Here is a 21,491-nt window from a genome sequence, read left to right as displayed (position 1 = left end):
AGGAGGAGTGTGAATGAGAAGAGCGGGTGTACCTCAGGGAAGGTTATTACTTTTAAATGCTCCTCTGCGCCTCCATCCTCCCCCCTCCCCCTCCTCCTTTCCTCCCCCTACCTCCCCTACTGAGCTGCAGGAAGAGGTATGAAAAGGTTATTATGTTTCCTTTAGAAATAGCTCACTCTCTGTCTGCACCTTTCATCTCCAAATAAAGTTGCTTTCTTCTCCTCCGTTCTTCGCCTGCATCTCTCTGTCTGCTACACAACACCTGCTCCTTTTCTTTCCCTTACCTCCTCCTCTCTTCCATCCGACTCTTTAATCCCCTTCCCTTCTCCTACAGTTTTTTCTCTGTTGAGCATAATCATCCTGCCGTAGGAGCATCAGTGCATTCGATACGGTGCTCACTCTGCAATCGTCAGCCATCATACACAGCAGTTCTTATGTAAAGTAGGTATTAGGTGTTTGTATGAACAGGCTTTTCCTGTCTACAATGGCAGCTTTTTACGTAACACTTCAAGAAAACTTGGGTGAAACTCTTAAACATGACTTAAATAAATCCCCTGTTTCATTTTTTCCCCTGTGTTACAGAAGGGTGAAGACGCTGGCAGCTTGGTGTATGAAGACGGCAGGGAGCAGCTCATGTACGAGATCCCGTTAAATGAAACCGGCTCAGCCGGCCTCGGGGTCAGCCTGAAGGGAAACAGGTCCAGGGAGACTGGGGAGGACTTGGGAATCTTCATCAAGTCCATCATACACGGAGGAGCGGCTTACAAGGTAAAGAAAACTTCTCTGATGTCTGCAGTCCTCGCTCTGGGGCCTTTTGAAGCCTCCTTCAGAAAACGTTTGCTTCCACACAAGAAAAGCAACAGTCATACATATGTTAGTTTACATGCAACATGCATTGAGTTGCTGCCATGTGATTGGCAGATTAGCTATGTGTCTACATCTAAATGAGGTTGAAAGACAACTATAGACCAGCCTCTACATTATCCACACCTCAATCCAGGTGGTGTTGATGCTCATAACCATTCCCTCACCACTAGAAAACAACAAATGATGAAGAAGCAGGCACAAACATTTCCTCTGTAAGCAGTCTTTTTAAGTGCTTGTGCAAAATTAATAATGCATTTAAACAACAATAAACTATGACATTAGATTGCTGAAGGAATGTCAGATCTTTCAGATAATTCAAAAGGTATAGTGGGAGATTTCCCATAACACTAGAGTTAGACTAGGTTTAAGATGCCTCTTGCCATTACATGTGATTTTTCCCATTTTCCCCCATGCTTTTGCTGCTTTTTACCAATTTTAGTTAATTTTTCACTCATTTTCCTCCACATTTTTGCTGCTTTTTGCCAATTTTAGTCACACTCATTCATTGCCACCTTTTTGCTGCTTTTTTACCATTATTGACACTTGTAAGTCATTTTTTTGGTCACTTTTCACTCAGTTTTTGCCATTTTCTATCTGTTTTGCCCCTGTTCACCCATTTTTGGCCACTTTTTTTGCATCTTTTTCACCTATTTTGCCAGCTTCAACTTATTTTTTTTTGCCACTTTCACCCACTTTTCACCTCTTAGATGGTGGCTCTTGCAAAGGTATTTCTGAACAGTCTGGCTCTTTGGTTAAGCTGTGTTGAGAAACACTGGTTTAGAGTGTCCCTCTGGAGGATCTCCTTGTAAAGAGTCAGCACTTTGCTGTACCTTCTTATTCCAACAGGAATCAGGGCACCCTACCCCAAGATGGGCGCATACAAAACATAGGAGAAGGTCGAAGTGATGGGGCCAGGGTGTCAGCTTGTTTTTAAAACTTTCTGCTAATACTGTCCCTGCTGCTTTTGTCCCTACCAGTCTTGAGCAGCCGTCATCATGTGCACATCCATAATTTCAGCGTGTTAAAGTTTGTTGTATAACTAGTGAAAGGAGTATGTGAATAAAATCAAACAAGAATTTCGCAGCACATGGAGGTGGACACATTGCTTTCTTTCTTCTTCTTTTTGATGTCTTTCCTCTTATCTCCTTCCTTTGCTCTCCTCACAACTCCATCTCATTTCCTGCCTTTCTCCGAGTCAACACCACACCTCCTCTCTGCCTGATCTCTGACCCCCATTGACCTCAAACGGCCCTCTCACATCAGCACTGCAGCCGCCTTATCTCTATCACTCAGCACTCTCTTCAAGTTGTGAGTGCATCAGGAAGGAGAAACATCCCATTTCAGCACTTTGGAGATTCCTCCACTTGGCCTCGATATCTCCCCCCTGTTTCACACATCACATCTTCTTCTGCTCCCAGATCTGCGCCGCATAACCACGCTGCACAGAGACAAGTGTGGCCTTATAGATAAATGGCTGGTTTGGGAACAGGGCGGCCAGAAAGAGGCTCCCGACAGCTGCTGATGTGATAGAGCTCCGACAGAGCAGCCTAAAAAGATCTCCGACTGGCTGCGAAACAGGTTTCTGGGACAAGATACCACATAAGAGGGAGACAGAGAGGAGATAAACAGAATTGAAGGAGGAAATCTGAAGGAAAAAAGGATCAGGATGGAACTAGAAAAAGAGAAAGAGAAACTCAGCAGGAACACAATACATCAGGGTGTCTGAGCGTCTCCTCCTACAGTTTGATGCATGCTAATGAAAAGCAGCTAAAGGGGTCCGAAGAGACTTTGCAGAGCCAAGGCCGGGACATTGCAGGGAAGCTGGGCGTCCCCCGAGTCTGACTGACACAAAAAAAGGGAGGAGATGAGGAAGAGTCATGGAGAGATCTAACCTATTTCCATTAAAGAGTTTTGGAGCTGTCAGAGACAGCAGCCTCGATTATATTTTTAAAAAATGGTCGTTGACTTTATCCCTGATCCTGTCGAATGATCGTATCAAAGAGAGTGCTAAAGAAAACAAATTAAAATTACATGTAGCGTGCTGCTACAGCTTACATGGAGAGTGGAGATATTAATAGGGAGTATCACAGGCATCCGCTGATTTTGGCACAAGCATCAATATTTCATGAAATCCTCGAATTTTAAGAAGGCATGTGTCTATGGCTGCCCCCTAAAAGTAGACAAATCCTCAGCTGACAAGACTCACATTAGACCTGCTTTTGTCTGCTTTATCACACTTCTGTTACCGTGCTGTGGAGATGTACGAGCAACAGTCAGGAAAAACACTAGGCTTCTTCCCATTTGTAACACATGAATACCTACAGTTTTACTATTTTGCATTTATTTTCTGTTGTTATGATTGTTATAATAAACTTGGCCTCAGTGAAATGATAAAATCACAGCAAAATTCCACCCTGATGCTCTTAAAAGACTTGGCTCATGTTTAAGTTTGTCTAACCAGAAGTAGCCCAGCAACGGTTGCTATGAGAGAGGGCTCTCTGATTGGTCAGCTGTGTTCAGTTACAAATATATAGTGTCAAATGAACACAAAGGTCTTCTATTCTTAAAAAACATCAGGCACAGTATAAGACTTAGATAGAAGTTTCACATTAAATTTATCTCCTGGTATATATCAGCTGTATTACTCCAGGAGAGGTTTGTGAGCTACGTGGTGAAAATGTGTGGAAAATAGTCCTTTAAAACACAGCAAATGCTCCCAGTGACAGGTTAAATGTCCATATTTTTACTGAACAGTGAATGAAATATTTCAGTTTACTAAATACATGCACAGTAATATAGAGATGAACAGCAGAATCACCATCTACAGCCTGCTGTCCATATTTCCCTGGTAAGATTCTATGGGCGTACACACACACACTAGGCCACCCATACTGTGCCTGGGCACATTTTAGCCTAAAGTCCTACTATTCAGATAGTAGACGGACATGCAGAGGAATGACTGTAGGGGCTATGAACCGCTATGAACCTCTCTCTCCCCCTCCTCACTGGGCTCTGTATAGTTAATGTCGCTTACTGATACCAGGTCAGGTGAAATAACCCCGGTGTCAGGTCAGACATCGTATAAATCTGTTGCTATTTGACAGCCTAAAAAACAATACTTAGTGTATACTGAGTCATCAACATGCATAATTCATTATGAAAATTCTATCAATTTATTCTGAAGTTGTTCCAGGGGCTGTTGCAGACCTTTCTTCACGTCCCTGTCAAACTTTCTTCAAAAAAGCAAAACAAAACAAAACAGTCGTAAATCACAAACACTGTTTGCACAGGCTGTTTTAATTTTCAAGTCATTGGGTTAAGGTGATATTTGTTCATCTAAGACATCACTCTGTCCCTCTCTCTCTGACTATTGCAGAGCATGCAGTATGTTTATTTCTAATGCTCCTGTTTTTAAATGTAAATAAGATGCTTTTCCTGAGGTCAGTAGATTTCCTTTGTAGAATTAGTCCTTACAGGATTTATAAAACCAACACATTTCAAGACTTAATGTAACAAAGCTGTGACTACATCCAATCAGTATCAATCTAAGTAATTGTGATTAGGATTTTTGCCGTATTTGAGCAGCTCTAGCGCACCATCCAGAGGATGATGAGACGGCAGAGCTGACAAGGCAGACTAGCTAAAGCTGCTATCAAACATACCTGAGTTTCATTACACCCTAGCAGTGCCACAGACTGATCGACTCCATACCACGCTGCATTCCTTCAGTAATTCATGCAAAAGCCTAAGTAATGAGTGCATAAATCAACATACTTTTGACATTTCAACATATTTGTATTAATATCATTTTTAGAAAAAAAAAGAAATACTTTGTGATACCAAATTTTTGATTTTCATGAGCTGTAAACCAAAATCATCAAGATTTAAACAGAAAAAAGGTGGAAATATTTCACTCTATGTGTAATAATCTAATACAGATGAAAGTTTCATTCTTGAATCAAACTTTGGAGAAAAAGAAAAACTTTCCACCGAGATTCTGATCATTTGAGTAGGAGTTTTGTAGGAGTTTGAAAAATAAAGGAGCAGATTGTGGATCTGAAAAGCCAAATCTTGGACAACAGTGGTAGTCCTCTGCAGTCCCTCCTGGATGTTTGTGTCCATGTTGTCATCCCAAAGGTCAGCCTGGGCGGTGCCTTGTTAATGAGATGGGGTCAAAGGTCACGACTGACCATAATGGAGCGATCATGACTCCACATACACACAAAGACAGATTTCAGCTCATCTTTAAGTGTCTTTATCTTTATTGTTCTTTTAAAAAATTGCCCTCTGCATCGCTCTACTCATTTGATCCTCTCTCTTCTTTTGCTCACTCACCCATCGGCCCTCCCTCCTCCTCCTCCTCCCCCTCTCTCCCTCCAGGGCACTATATTCACTGTTGCCTCTGTATGAGAGGCTGCTATTTAAAACACTTAGAAGTGATTTAGGGCCCACGGAGGCTATTCCATTAGCTGCTCTATGTATTTATCATGGCTCTCCCACTCTCGCCAGATTGCTAACTCTACAATTTTCTTGCCTTCCCCCTTCTTTCATTTTCTTCTTCACTTTCTCGCACACACAAACAGTTCCCAGCTCTCTCTATTCCTCTTCATCTCTGTTCTCCTCTCTTAAAGCTTTATTACTGACCAGTCTTGCATGTCTTATTTACTGGGGCATTTTTGCACTGTGCTCCTCTTTTGTTTTCGCCCTGGCATTTTAATGCACTTCAATATTTTTAAGACAGTAGCACGAGTGACAGAAGATTAAAAAAGACCTGTTATCTTCAGACGAGAATAAATGCCAAGCAAATGTGAAAACAGGGTAATTAAGACTTTGTAAATCAATTAGTGTTAGAAATACCAAACCAAAGGAGAGGTACAAGGAAAACGAGACGAGAGGAGAAGGACCAGTATTTTCATCCTTACACCGTCATTCCTTCATTTGGCACTATGCATGTTTTAAAATGTATTTTCTCTCATTCAGATATTTATGTAGCTTCTTATTTAGGTTTTGTCGGTTTTTATCCCTACATTTCTATTGTTGGCTGTTTTCCAAATAAGCCATGTACTAGTTTTTATCACACCCACCAAATTATTTTATATCTCTTCTGTGTACCTTTTTATTTCTTTAATTTCTCATGTACAATCAGCATGGAAACACATAAATAAGTCAACAAAGTTAAAACGTATGGAGAATGAAAAAAGTAACTTCTGCTTTTTCAGCAGACATAGAAAGTATTTGTAGCTGCTCCCTCAGGCCTCAGAATAAGAAAAACTCAACACACAAACAAGTAACAGACACACTGATCATTAAAAATAATCAAAGAAAATAATAGAGCCTATCAGTGAAAAAAATACAGCAGCAGTCAACATCCAATTGTACTTTATTATTCTACTACCTTTGTGGGTTTGACAGTTTTGCCAAATAGACTTGCACAATATCAAGAGGAATCTGGCTGCAGCCCTCGAGCAAACCTCTATGCTGGGGCGTTCGGCTGGAGACCTCCACAGTGGGGCGAAACCTCTGTGCTGGGGCGTGACATTGCCGAAGCCATGGAGCTCTACGCTGGGGCGTGACGTATAGTGCCGGTGATGAAATTTCAGCTCTATCCGCTTGCCGACAGGCTGACCCTAAATCTTATCAGTCGGGTTTTAATGCCTAAATCTAACCAGTCGGATTTTAATGCCTAAACCTAACCAGTCGGATTTTAATGCCTAAATCTAACCAGTTGGATTTAAACACCTAAACCGAACCAGTCAGGTTTTAATAGCGTATGGGTTGGCATCTGCTACTGCACGGTCCAGCATAGGGGTCGGGGTGTGCTGCTGCATGCTCAAATATAGCCCGGTACGCTGGGGCTATGCTAATGTGTCATAAGCACAGCAGTGTAGTCATGCTAACAACAGCTAGGTCATGCTAACAACAGCTAGGTCATGCTAACAACAGCTAACATGCTGCACGCCCCAGCGTAGGCTTGGACAATGTACGTCACGCCCCAGCGAAGAGGTTTCACCCCAGCGTAGAGGTCTCCAGCCGAACGCCCCAGCGTAGAGGTTTGCTCGAGGGCTGCCGCCAGACCCTCTTGACAATATCAGAATTTGACATTTTCATAATGATGGTGCCCTAGACACCCTAAACTGATGAATTTAGGCTAAATATAACATAAGCATGAGAAAGGTTCCCTGAACTGTAAACATAAAAACAGAAACTGTTCAAAGGCAAGATAAACTAGATTTTCCTAATAAAATGTATAGAGCCTACCTAAATCAAACACTTAGCATTAATAATCCAGGAGGCGTGTCAGAAGAGATTCACCTTTATGGACCACGAGACATCCCTGTCTCTCCCCTCTGTTCTCTGACTGACTGTAACAGACACTAACGCTAATGCCTGCACCTGTATGAGATGCAAACAGACTTTATAAAACATTTTTGCATGAAACATGACGATAGAGGCTGTGACAATAGAGGCTATGGCGATAGAGGCTATGACGATAGAGACTGTGACGATAGAGGCAATGACGACAGAGACTGTGACGACAGACGCTATGACGATAGAGGCTGTGACAGTAGAGACTGTGACAATAGAGGCTATGACGACAGAGGCTGTGACGATAGAGGCTATGACGATAGAGACTGTGACCATAGAGGCTGTGACCATAGAAGCTGTGATGATAGAGACTGTGACAATAAGGCTATGACATTAGATGCTGTGACCATAGAGACTATTAGGATAGAGGCTATGACGATAGAGGCTGTGACGATAGAGGCTGTGACGATAGAGGCTGTGACGATAGAGGCTATGACAATAGAAGCTATGACGATAGAGGCTAAGACGATAGAGACTGTAACAACAGAAGCTATGACGATAGAGGTTGTGATGATAGAGGCTATGACGATAGAGACTATGAGGATAGAGGCTATGACGATAAAGACTATAAGGATAGAGGCTATATCGATCGAGGCTGTGACAATAGAGGCTGTGATGATAGAGGCTATAACGATAGAGGCTGTGACAATGGAGGTTATGACGATAGAGGCTGTGATGTTAGAGGCTATGAGGATAGAGACTTTGAGGATAGAGGCTATGACAACAGAGGCTGTGACGATAGATGCTGTGACGATAGAGGCTGTGACGATAGAGGCTATGACGATAGATGCTGTGACAATAGAGGCTATGACAATAGAGACTATGAGGATAAAGGCAATGAGGATAGAGGCTATCGCAATAGAGGCTGTTATGATAGACGCTATGAGGATAGAGGCTATCACAATAGAGGCTGTGATGATAGACGCTATGAGGATAGAGGCTATCACAATGGGGGCTGTGTCGATAAAGGCTGTGACCGTAGAGGCCATGACGATAGAGGCTGTGACAATAGATGCTTTGAACGAGGACGGATTGGGGAGACATGCATGAAGCACAGAAAGGGGCGCGTCCTCAGCATCAGTCGAGCAAAATCCTTAAACCTCCTTCATGTTTGTGCAGAGGTGTTGGTGTTTTTTTTTTTTTTTACAAATTCTTTAGAGATTCTCAACTGGTCTAGCCATATGACCCTCCACCACCTCCTTAATGTGGAATTATGCCTCGAATTTCCACATTTTTCAGCCATTTAAATTCATTTATTTCTGGACCCTATTTCAAACAAAACATGAATGAATAAGAGGCTGGAAAAACTTTTGTGAGGACATGCATGCAAGCTTGTTCTTTCACCCTTTTTACTGTCCCAGTGTATATGGATTTTTTGTTGTTTTTAATAAATCTTGAGAAATGAAGAAATTATTGTGGGAAATCCAGCTTTCCTCAAGGTATTTTTGTCCTAGATACAGGATAAACGAGTCAAAATCTAGGTAAACAACCAGCAATGACTCCTTGTCCAGAGTAATAGACCTTTATTGCTGACAATGTCTGTACCTCCTAGATAAACGCACACACTTTTGGGCTGTGACCCACCAGTTTAGAACCACTGCTTTATAGTGTAAAAGCAGTGAAAGAATCAGCAAATTACATCCTCTCTTTGTTTAACTGCTCTGTTTTAACAACTGGATATCAACGCTTGCTCTCTTGTACTGTTTTTCTTCAAAACTTTGGCACTACCAAATGCAAAAATTATGGATATTGTATGGTTTTGAAGCACATGGTATCAAAAGGTATATAAAAAACAACTTCTGACAACCATAGTGTTAGCAACAACAAGGCAGAGGCCCTCTGTTCATCTGGGTTGTGCGTGTTGTTGGGATTGTTCTTGGGATCAATATCCAACGCTTTGAGTGATTTCTGTAAATTCTGCACACATGTCCACACTGACTCAAGGATAAACTGATTAGAATTTGGAGCTCATAGGTCAAAGGTCAGTGGGTCTTGTGTTTATTCCATGCTTGAGAGATTTATGCAAATCACATGACCACAGAAACCACTCTTGAACTTCATTACCCACCACAGTACTTTCACAGTTCTTCAGTAGTTTTCAGCAGGTAGTGCAGTAGTTTTAATGTGCCTAATGTGCCTGAGTTATATCTTGGACTTGTAGTGTTTTTCACAATTAAGTTGACAACATATTTTGAAACCTGTGAAAACAAAGAAGATGGATGTCCAGGACACCTCTGAGAGAAAGAACGGGAAATTTCCATCAAGAAAACCCCCAAAAAGGTGAAAAGAAGACCTCAGTCTCAACTACAACTCCTGGCTAGCTTGAAAGCTAACAACAACTGCCAGTAACTGCAACGGAACACTGCCTTATCAACAGAGACTACTGAATGCTGCCTATTGAGGTAGCATGGGGGGGGGGGGGGGCGCGGACGAATGCAGCAGCCTGGCGCTCCATCATTAGCAGCAAAACAAAGCCCTGCACTTACACCAGAACTGACAGCGTGCCCACGGAGTTCACATCTTTCCTGATGGAGACTCGGAGACTGAAAGGAGAAGGATGCAGAGCAGCATGACACCTACAGCCAGTGTGTTTTTCTACAATGCAACAACAATAAACGACTATCTTAAATGGCAGGCTGCACATAAAGAGGACATAACAATCATTTTCGAATATCTTCCTGATTTTTACCCCCAATAAGCAGTTATATCTCACAGAGAAGCGAGATCACATCACCAGTTTTTCTGGTCCAATTGTTCAAATTAAAGAAGAAATGTTGACTTTTGGGTTACAATTTCCTTAGGTTATCCTGGTATTTTTGTAGTTATTATCAACTTTTCTGTTTGTACCTATATTAAAGTCATTTAAGAAAGAAAAGCAATATGAGTGGCAGTTGAACTCAGGCATTTAGTATGCATTTGCTGCAGATTTGTGGAAATCCTAAAAAGTGAAAATAGAACTGAGAATACTCTAGTTTTTAAAACCTCTGTTCTTCCAGTAGAAGAACTCCAAAAAGGCTTAAATCAAATAACAATAACTTTACTGTTATTGTCTCTCCACAGGACGGCCGCTTGAACGTGAACGACCAGATGATTGCAGTTAACGGCGAGTCGCTCCTCGGACGCTCCAACCACGCTGCCATGGAGACGCTGAGGCGCTCCATGTCATCAGAGGGAAACTCCAGAGGAACCATCCAGCTCGTTGTGCTCCGAGCCCCTCGACAGGCACAACAGGTATTAAAGAGTTTGCATTTTAAACATCTCAACAGGAGAAGCTCCATGTTTCAGTGAACATCTTTTTTTTCATCATGTTCTGCATGTTTGATCATGGAGTGTAAATCACTCCCCTTCAAAATGTAGAAACAACATTAACAGAAGTCAGCGACATTTTGGGGTCATGGAGATGCTCAAATGTCCTTTAGATCATGGAAAAGACAGAGAGGTTTTATTTCAGTGCATTGACATCATGATTCATGTATGTTTTCACACCCTGCAAAAGTCCAATGGTAGAATATTCCAACGTACAAGAACAGTGCAGTGTTAAAGTCTCATGTAAGAAACCTTTAAATAAATCTATAAAAGCAGTCACTCTTAATCTTCTGAATGTGGGGCATCCTGTTAAATTTTTAGACTCACTGGGTTTGTTTGGATGAATTTGGTGTCATGAAGACATTTGGGAATTATTTATGCATTATGAAGCATTCTGCAGAGTCTGATCTGTTCAAAGATTGTTCAAAAATGTTTGGCAGAAATACGACAGCAGAATCAGTGACGCGTCAGTCTCTATTGGGATCTATGCTGATGGAAAGGATGTCTACTGTTCAGACTGTAAGCAGCTGACCTACATGTGTCTCTACATCAGTGTTACTCAATGCATGGCTCTGGAGCCATATGTGGCTCTTTTGTGATAATTTGTGGCTCTATCATGTCTTAATTTAAAATACTATTTCCCAGAAAACCTTAAAAAGGGAAACTTGGATGTCAGAAATTATCCATTGCAGATCACATTGATCAGTTTGTTTCCCACACTTATACAGCAGGCTTTAATTCGACCTTTTATGTTTGTCTGTATATTTCCATTGACCGTATTTACATTTTTTGCCCCTTTCTTCATTTTGTTTCCACTTTTAATCTATGTTTGCCACTTTTTGCCAGTTTTTTGCCACTTTCGTCCTGCCTTTTGCAATTTGCATTTTTTCCCCCTTTTGTGGATTTTTTGCCGTTTTAGCTGCCTTTTACCATAAAATGCCACTGTTTCCAATCTTTGCTGCTTTTGCCCATTTTTGCAACCTTATTGCCCATTTTAGTCTCTATTCACTCATTTTTTACCAGGTATTCACTGCTTTTTGACCGTTTTTGTCACCTGTAACTCTTTTTTTGTCACTTCTCACCCATTTTGCCACCCTTTTTGCTGCTTTTTGCTCATTTTAATCACTTTTCTCTCCCCTTTTGCTATGTGCTATGTGCTATCGTATATGTATTGACCATTTTTGCCACCTCTAACTCATTTCGTTGTCATTTTTCACCCCTTTTTGCCACTTTGCACCAAACTTTTGCCACTTCCCACCCAATTGATGCCACTTTATGCCTATTTTTGCAATTTTCACCCATTTTTTGCCACCCTTTTTGCTCCTTTTGCTCATTTTAGTCACTTGTTTTCTATTTATTTGCCATTTTTACCCTTTTTGCCACCTTTAACTCAATTTTGTTGTCACTTTTCACCCATTTTTTCCACTTTACTCCTAAATTTTGCCACTTTTCACCCAATTTTTGCCATTCAATGCCATTTTTTTGCCCTTTTTCATTTTTGCCACTTTGTTGCCACTTTTTGACCATTTTTCTCCAACTTCAAGTTATTTTTATTGCCACTTCAACCCTATTGGGGATTGTGGCTGTTGTGAAGTATTTTTCAACAGTTTGGCTTTGTGGTTTCATAGGGTTGAGTAACACTGCTCTACATTATCATGTCAGTGAAACGCTTCATGATCTTCACAGTTTTTTTTAAATGGACTACAGTGATAAGTTAGGCTGATTTTTCCTCTTCAAAGTGCCGTTATTGCAGCAAAGATTAGTAATGTAGTTTGACATGCAAAACTTAACAAATGTTTTAATTGCTATTTTAGATTGGAGGTGCCAACCCTGCACCAACAGCTGCCACAAATGGACCTGACATGCATCAACCCTACACCCCAACATCCTCCAGCAATCAGGTACGGACGGGCGACGCCTCCTTTCAGCATCAGCCACCGCCCCCTCTCCGCTCCTCCTCCCTCCTCCCCACTTTGAGGAGGCGAGCGTCTGAGCCGCTGCCCCACGGCCACAGGCAGCGACACACGCACAGGCCAGGGGAGACGCACACCAGATACACATACGGGTTCAACCAGAGGGACGGGCAGAGCGGGTTCAACCAGAGGGAGGGGCAGAGCGGCTTCAACCAGAGGGAGGGGCAGAGCGGGTTTAACCAGAGGGAGGGGCAGAGCGGGTTCAACCAGAGGGAGGGGCAGAGTGGGTTCAACCAGAGGGAGGGGCAGAGCGGGTTCAACCAGAGAGAGCGGCAGAGTGAGTACAGGTTTGGGTTCGTGCAGAGAGATGCTGAGTTCAGTGATGATGAGAAAGAGGTGCACAGACCAACATCCAGGTATGAGTTTGGGTTTGATTCACGCAGCCACACAGTGAGCAGCTTCGACACACACACAGAGGGAAACTACGAATACACTCATGGACACACACGCAGCCAAACACTCGCAGACATGCACAGACACACCACTGTCAACAACACGTACATTGACGCTCACAGCCGCAGGTCCAGACACGCACGCAGCCGCACACTGGACACAATTCACACGGGTAACCCCAAAACATACACAGAAAACATCCGTGCAATGGCGGGGCAGATGTACGGTGACCCTCCCTCACACATCAGAATACACTCGCCTAGTCCCAACAGAAACTCACACAGATATTTAGACGCACACACACACAACTATGCTCACAACAGAGCGCTAATGAAACAGCATCAGCTCCAGTTTTCAGGGGGATTCTGACCAAGGCTGTGAATGCATACCTCGAATTTCAAAGACAACTTCACTTCAGATTAGAGCATTTTTAACTCTTTCATATATAAAACAAAAGTACAGTAGTCATTTTTATACTGAAAGCCTTTTGCATACATTTATAGAGATAAAGAGCATTATTTAGCTTCCACAACCATGTCAAAGACATTTTTTAATAATAAAATGTCAGAATAATCACATAGAGCAAAGTTTAATTCAGTCAGAATGGTCATTTCTGCAGATATTTGTCATTTTGCAATCATTTGAAAATGTTACAAGCAACATTTTGCTTTCAAAGATGAAGTATAAAACAGTAATCAGGTAAAATATTCAACACAGCATCAGTAAGGATAAGTAGTAGTAGTAGTAATAGTACAAAAAAAATGTTAAAGCATAAACTCCCCTAAAATATGAATTAAGATGAGTTTTACAAGCTTATTTCTACAATAGTATCTTTGTTTAGACACATTTCAAGACATATAAAGCATGCTCTTTTCTCTTGCAGCTGTTTTAGGAACATTTTTATTGATGAAATCAAAGTGTTAATTAAAATAAACCAAGGGAAACATTTCTAAGCATTTGAGTGCCCTGCAGGGAATTTCTGCAACAATGAATTAGTGTTTTAATAAAGTTGGAGTTCTGTAACTCTGGCAGCTGTTTGAAAGTTAAAAATGTATTTTTCAAGCTTTAAATGGTTATCAAAAATATGATCCATAAAATGTAATTTCTAAAAAGATATAATGCTTTGCCTAGTTTTAGCGCTTTAAATAATTTTGCAGCTACTGCAGGTGTTTAAAAAACATAATTTCAATCATCTGAATAAACACAACTAAGATAAAAATAATTATCTGGAGAAAAGCAGACTTAAAAGGTCACCAATGTTGAAATTTGAAAGAATAATGGTTTGCATATATTTTAATAAGTGTACAACATTATTTTGCTTCTGCTAGTTATTTGAAAGCCAAGCTCAATAAAATATTAGGAAGTGGATTTGGGTGATTTCTACAAATTATCTGTGTTTGCATCATTTAAACCAACTAACAGATCTATTTGGCTCTGTAAGCTGTTTTAAATTTAAACATTTCAAATGTCAGTACAACAAAATTTTTAAAACAAATGTCAGAAGATAAAATCTGAAAATGATCAAATATTGAAACATATTTAGAGTTTTTAGCTCCTGCAGGTATGTAGAAAACAAATGTTTAATGATACAGTTTGAAAGGTTGGAGTACAAAATAAACTCAATGCAAATTACTGCATTAGGGTCATTTCTGCCAAAATATTATAATTTGCAGTTATTTTGTACCAGTTTAAATGATTATTAGGCTCTATCAGCTCTTTTAAAGTGAAACAATCAGACATATAATTATAAAGTGCTTAAAATAAAAATATTAATTATGGAATAGAATGATTAAAACTGATGCCAAGAATGTAATTTTTATAATTTCTCTCCATCAGATGTTTCAAATAAAATATTTCTAATCATAAATCAGAACAATCGAGGGAGGAATGTTTTAATTGAGAGTAAAATTTTTTAGGTTTTCATATGTTTAACAAATTTATAACATAATCTAAGCCTTGCAGTCATTTCAATGCTTATTTTATGAATCTAGTAATTTAATTGAATAAAAGGAAACCGACTTAAGCAAGTGCAGAAAATGGTAATCTTTGCAAAAATGTCTTTGTTTGCTGACCTTAATGAAGGAAAACTTAAACCTTGTCAGTATTTTTTCACATTAAAGTGATAAAATGGTGATAAAACAAAGAACTTGAAGGAAAGTATTCATTAAAAATGTGCCAAAAGGACTTTTCTGCAGTCATATGATGGTTTGCATGCTTGCTGTCAGTTTAAACCCCATCCGTTTAGATCATATCTTTAATAAAATGACAGTGAAAATGTTGCTTTTCCTCCTCTGCTACAAATCCTTAAAGAGTAAATAGAGTCCGTTTTAGTGATTGATACTGCTAAAGCAGATTAATCTGGCTGAAAGCTTTTTTTCCCTCTGCCAACATCACTAACTCACACCAAATGAACTTTCTCAAATATCACCCAGCACTAAATTCTTCACTGCTTCCTTTCTGTCACATTTATTTAAACTCACTAATTAGCTGCGGCTCTGATTCATTTCTGGGGTTTTCCACTCTGTACATTTATTTTTGCTTTCTCCTGTGTTGTCTCTGTGTAAAAAAGTTTTGTATGACTTTCCCGTTTTTTTTTTAATTTCCATGTTTTCTAACGTGAATGTACCTTTGCTTCTCTGCCTCACCTGCACTGTTTCTCCTCTGTTCAATAAAGCTCATGTGAAGCCCCCTGCATGCCTGTCTCTGTCTCTCTGTTGGGGTTCACTTCCTGCTTTCCTCTTTGCTCCTCTCCCTGATTATTCAGTGATATCTGGGCCCTGCTTCCTCGGTTTGGATCTTTTTATCCTCTTTTCTTTTCAACCTTTGCTGCAAGCAAACACAAGTACGAATTAAACAAAACCAATGAAATTGACCTAGAATTGGTCCACTTAATAGCCGTCCAGTAGTAAGAAAATGACTGCAATGGGATCATTTTCTATGGAAATTACAGGAAACAAATGCACAGGAGTAAATGCTCTTGCCGTTTAGAGAAAGAGTGTTTTTGTGTGACAGCTGTTATGTTCATAGAGCCTTTTTTTGTCACTTTGAGTGTGCTCCTTTCTTCATTATCAACATTTCAAACGTATGGGACCATGCATGGTCAGCTTCATGCCCTCCTGTGTACAGAAACGCGCAGGAAACTTGACTTAGGCTGACTACACACTACATGAGTTTAAGCCCAGTTTGAGGCAAGATTTGCCTCCACCGACGACCGTGGGGTTGTGATGTGAAGATCACATCCTCCTCACCGTGTGCGAGGACTGTCTCCACACGTGCAGCAGCTGAAGCTTCTGACCTGTTTAACTCCTATGTTAATAATGATAATACAGTGGGCTTCATTTAGGCCAGGGGTGTCAAACTCAAGGCCAAAGGAACAAATTCAGCCTGTGGCACAGTTATTACCGGCTCACAAGATCATATCATACTTTAATGTAACTGTAATGTATCCTTGATGATTTAAAATATCCTTGTTAAGTCAGAAAAATCTTAAACATAAAGGGTAAAAAAAATATGTAGATAAAAAGTAAGGAATGTGGGAAAGAAATTGATTTGAATTTTTATTTCATATATTCAATTTTGCACCTCACAATTATGACATAAACCCATAATTTTGACTTTTTGTTTCATATTTTGACCTTTTAGATTCACAGTTTTACATATGAATTCATATTTTGAACTTTAAAATACATGATTTCAATTTTTATTTCATTTTTCAACCATCTAAACTGGTGAGTTTTTGAATTTTATCTCATATTTTTATCTCTTGAACTCAGTGTTTCATAATTTTACCTATTAAATTCATGATTTTGGAATTTTTAATCTTTTCACAATTTAAATTTATATTTTGACCTTTGAACTCCTACCTTTGACTTTTAATTCCTTATTTGACCTTTTAGACTCAAAATTGAAAAATGTATTTCATATTTTGTCTTGACTTTTATAACAAATTTTGACCTTTTAAACTTGTGATTTCAACTTTTATTTTATATTTAAACCTTTTAAACTTCTAGCCTTGATTTTTAATTCCTTATTTTGAACTTTTACAATCATAAATTAAATTTTAACTCATTTTTATACCTTTAACTCATGGTTTTAAATTGTATTTCATGTTTTGACCTTCATCATTTTGACTTTAAATCTCAGATTTTGAGCCTTTTAACCTTTAAAAATCATTTTGAATGTTATTGATCTCAACATCATTTATCATCAGTGCTAAATTTTGTTCCCATAATTCATCAGTGGTGGAAATGAGGTTTACAGTTTATGGTTTCATGTTGATCTTGTTGGTCTCTCAGGTAAGGACTAAACTCAGAATCCGGCCCCAGCTGTGATTGAGTTTGACACCGCTGATTTAGGCTAAGCATCATTCATGAAGTCAGACCTCAGATCACTGGAAAGTTTGCTGTGTGATCTCATAAATACTGCAGTGCACTTTCCGCATGCTCTCTGCATCATTTTTTACTCTGCAGGAGGCTGTCACTCTTTCTGTAATAAGGTAAACTGCATATAAAGAGGAGATTATTTCCTATCCTAAAGTATTTCTTGTTATCTTTGTGGTTACCTGCACACATATGCGCATAAATCAGAAAAACAAACAATTTTTTCAATCTAAAATTAAAGCCATGGTTTGTGAGACAGTGTCTACAGTCTGTGCCTTAAACCTGCACAAAGAAAGAATCATGCGGATCCACTACATCACAACAGCAGCTGTGGCCCTCTGTGGCTCAGAAACTTCCAGACCAGCCTGGATGGCCATGGAGGTCAGTAATGGAGCACACTGGCTCATTCACGATAGATTTGATCACCTCCATGACAGGTCGTGTGTGCAAAAATCTGCCTGCACAGAATGTTTAACCTTTGTTTATTTTAATCTACTGTGTTTTTTTTTGTTTCTGTTTGTGATGCTGTTGACAAAAGCCTTAATTTAACACCCTAAAACCCTCCTGTCTTTGCTGCAGCACTCTCTTTAATTTCTGGTGGGCAAAATTAGAATCAATCACAAAGTCACTCAAGGACTCACATGCAATCGACACTAGAAAAGCTACAGAGAAGTCAGTGAGGAGGCTGATGAAGATATCAAGCATGACAGATGGTGAAAAAATAGTTCTTTTAGTGAAATCTGCCTTTTCAGCTTCATGATGGACCATGACTGACGCTGAGCCGATGCTTTGTCATTATGTGTGTACAAAAGAGGGCGGCAGGTCGACATGTGTGACCTGTGCAGCTTGGTATTTACATCTCATCTGGGCCGTATTCTCATCAGTGTGGGTGTGTTTTTGGGATCCAAGCCTGCAAATAAATCCTATCAAAGCCAGTTCAAAGTTCACTTTATATCTGCACAGACATCTTCTGTCATCACAGGACAGCCGAGCCGCAGCCGCCGCAGGGCGGCTTAAACAAACTCCCCAAACCCCTTATAGTCCCCCATTGTCTCATTCTTTCCAGCTAGCTGAATTTCCATCATTATCTGCTTTGAAACACACAAGAAATATTTCTTTTAATCATTTACCTTGAGCTAGAATGAAAAATACCATTTATTTTGTAAGCTGAGATAGAGTGGGTGTAAAGTCCTCCTTAAGACATGGTTCTCTATGGCTGTCATTTAGAGTTGCCATGGTAACATAATATTCAATTTCATAACAATACCAGTAAAAATCAAACAATAGTGATACCTTTTTTCAAAAACACAACAAAAGATGGACACCAAAAACTGATTAAGTAATTTCTGATTTCCAGCCTTCAAGTCAGAGCAGCCCTGCTCAACCACAGAGCCAAACTGTGGAAAAATACCTTTGCAAGAGCCACGATCTCAGCAGTGAAAAGTGGCATAAAAAAGACAAAAAAATTGGATTAAAGTGGCAAAAAACGGGAAAAGAATTGGATAAAAGTGGCAAAATTGGGGGAAAAAAGTTGTAAAAGAAGTGCCAAAAATGGGCAAAAGTAGGAAACAGGTAGTATTTAATGGCAAAAGGTAGCTCTAATAGGTGAAAAGTGGAACAAAATTGTGAAAAAGGACAAACAAAATTTCCCTTTAAGGTTTTCTGGGGGAATAAAATTTAAAATTAAGAGCCACACGTTGAGTATCACTGAGTTAGAGTTACCGACCATTCATGAACTGGTTTTCCTAAATATAATTCTTGATAATCCAGAAGAAGCATGTGGCGCTACTCTCTGTCTCTCATTTCTCTTATTTAGGACATTTTTATCTTCATTAACCTTTGTGTAATGATGTGAAGCTCACATTCAGAAGTCTCCAGGTTGGGATGTAAAGAAAACCTATAGAGACCAGGAAACATCACTATCTCTCTCCTCCTCTCTCTGTTACAGACTCTAATGTTGACTTGGGATCTTTATGAGACACAAAAGAGACTCAATAAAACACATTAGCCAACCAGAGAATAAACAGCAGTGTAGTGGCTGTCACATAGCAGAGACTTGACTTCAGCAGCAAGCAATCAAAGTTCTGCACCTTCTTGCACATTTGTGCAGAGTTGTCTCTGCTTTTAGAGCATAACAACCGTGAAAATATCAGAAAACACTATTTTAATTCTCTGTATAAGTGCTTTGCCACTAGCAGATCTCCCTCTCTGTTTGTCTCTCACTGCTGTGCATTTCCTGTCTACTTCTTCTGCAGTCAGACAGTCACCTTATTGGACGGATATTTATTTCTCTTTTATGTATATTGAAAAATCAAAGCTCGCTTGATATCTGCATTTGAGAAATTTGAAATCAAAATTTAAATCAACTAACCAGGTCATGTTTTAGTCCACACTGCATTTTGGGTAGTGTCTCATCATCTGACCATGTCACCCGCTGAGAACAGGAGGAGAAAGAGACGGAGCTGCAGCTCTGATCGCTTATACAGCACATACAGTCTGTAAATAAAAGCATTGAGCTCAATGATTACAGTGTTTAAAGCATTTTAATAATGACCGAGGTCCAGACTTCACAGACATCACTGTCTGCCTCTGTAAAGGAGTGAAATAGTTTCCTGACAGGTAGAGCTTGTGTGGAAGGGTGAAGAGGTTTGTTAATAACCATAGAAAACACAGAGAGCAGAATAATACTGGCTGTAGCTTATTACACACCTTCATCAGGACACACCATCTTTACAGCAGCCTTAGATTTATGCATTAACGGAAAGTTCTGTGCTGTTCTGAATACTGCCCTGTGTTTCTGTTTTGGCAGAGAGGTTAACATCTGGACTGTGAACATTTCCACCATATCCACCAGTTTGATACTTTTTCTTTCCTGCTAGATTTGATTTTTTTATCAAAGCGGTTTCTATCCCACATGCGTGATGGAAAGTCGCTTTTTAATTCTGGCGAGCTTTAACAACATTTTGAAAAACGCTGCCGGAAAATTGGATGACAACAGCTTGGTTCTTTTGTGTCTTCCCTCCCTCCTGTTCTCACTTAGTCATACGAGAAGATTTGGGACTACTACAAAGATTTTAGGCCACTATGAATTTCTCTAAATTTTTGATGAAAACATTTGCTCTCATGAAAAGAGGTTGTTTTTTTAGACTCTTTAATCCAAGAACAAACAACCATACTTATAACAAAGTGATGAATAGTAAAGATCTGGACAAACAGATACTGTTCAGTTGTCTCTCCCTCTTTTTCCGTCCTCAGCTGTGTGATATGTGGGTGCGTTTTGGTGACACAGCCGGGTGAGGCAATGCTAAGCCTCTCAGCAGCCTATTGTATGCAGCTGTAGGTTGGGGGCTGGCTGGATAGATGGATCCCCCCCCTCCCTGTTTACTTATTGTTGTGGGATTAAGATATCTGACTGCCTGTCTGCCAGGCTGCTTGAAAAGCCTGAGGCGAGTCGCCTGTATGTGGAGGATGGAGGGATGAACGGAGGGATGTGATGTGATTTCTTGCACATAAATCAGAAGAGCTGTCAGAAGTTTGCGTGCACACGCATACGCCACACATATATGAGCTCAAAGTGATTGACAGCTACGATGTGGAGACGTATTAACATGTATGGTAGGTACTAATGATACCCCGGGGATTCTGTGACATTGTGAGTCCGCCCCACTCACAGCTTTGATATGACGGAGATATTAAAACACCTTTTATTATTGTACTCAGGATTATTTTTGTGTTAGCGTGACAGCTGTAGCTCCCATCTCTTTGACCACGCTGTAGAAAAAGCTCCTTTCATCCTCCAGCAGCACCTATCTCCATCAGCAGGGCGGGGGTCCTTTGTAGTGTGGATGGCCGTTCGATAACATGCCTGTCACTGCTCTCAGGATTATCTTAATTACTGCGTTTCCAATTGTGCACATGAAGAGATTCTCCTGCTTTTTGAAGCTGCAAAGAGTTGGAAACAGTTTTAACAGGAGAATAAACAGCATGTCAATATAACAGTAGGATTTGGTGATGTTTACAATATTCAACTTCTGCCTCATTAAACAGGGGGAGTCTTATCAAATCCTACTGCAGGGTCATCAAGTACATCTGTACAAAGGCCAGATTTAGTCTCAACAGAAACTCTGGGGGCCAGACTTTCACAAAAACAAAAATTAAATAAATATTTTAGTCTGATTGAAATATTATTGTAGTTATATTTTTATTG

General features: G+C 40.0%; 1 protein-coding gene across 2 annotated transcripts in view; it reads left to right on the top strand.

Moving 5' to 3' along the window:
• Nucleotides 1-21,491, top strand: part of pard3ba (par-3 family cell polarity regulator beta a) — a 364,154-nt gene that overhangs the window by 133,181 nt on the left and 209,482 nt on the right. For both annotated transcript variants that reach the window (XM_041781937.1, XM_041781936.1), the window contains 3 exons: nt 583-768; nt 10,294-10,464; nt 12,354-12,440. In XM_041781937.1, the coding sequence (XP_041637871.1) occupies nt 583-768; nt 10,294-10,464; nt 12,354-12,440 (444 nt within the window). The remainder of the gene's footprint in view (nt 1-582; nt 769-10,293; nt 10,465-12,353; nt 12,441-21,491) is intronic.

Source organism: Cheilinus undulatus, linkage group 24 (assembly GCF_018320785.1).
Source record: "Cheilinus undulatus linkage group 24, ASM1832078v1, whole genome shotgun sequence".
NCBI classification, from domain to species: Eukaryota; Metazoa; Chordata; class Actinopteri; order Labriformes; family Labridae; genus Cheilinus; species Cheilinus undulatus.
The sequence above is the reverse complement of the archived record's forward strand: the minus strand, read 5'-3'. Positions and strand labels throughout refer to the sequence as shown.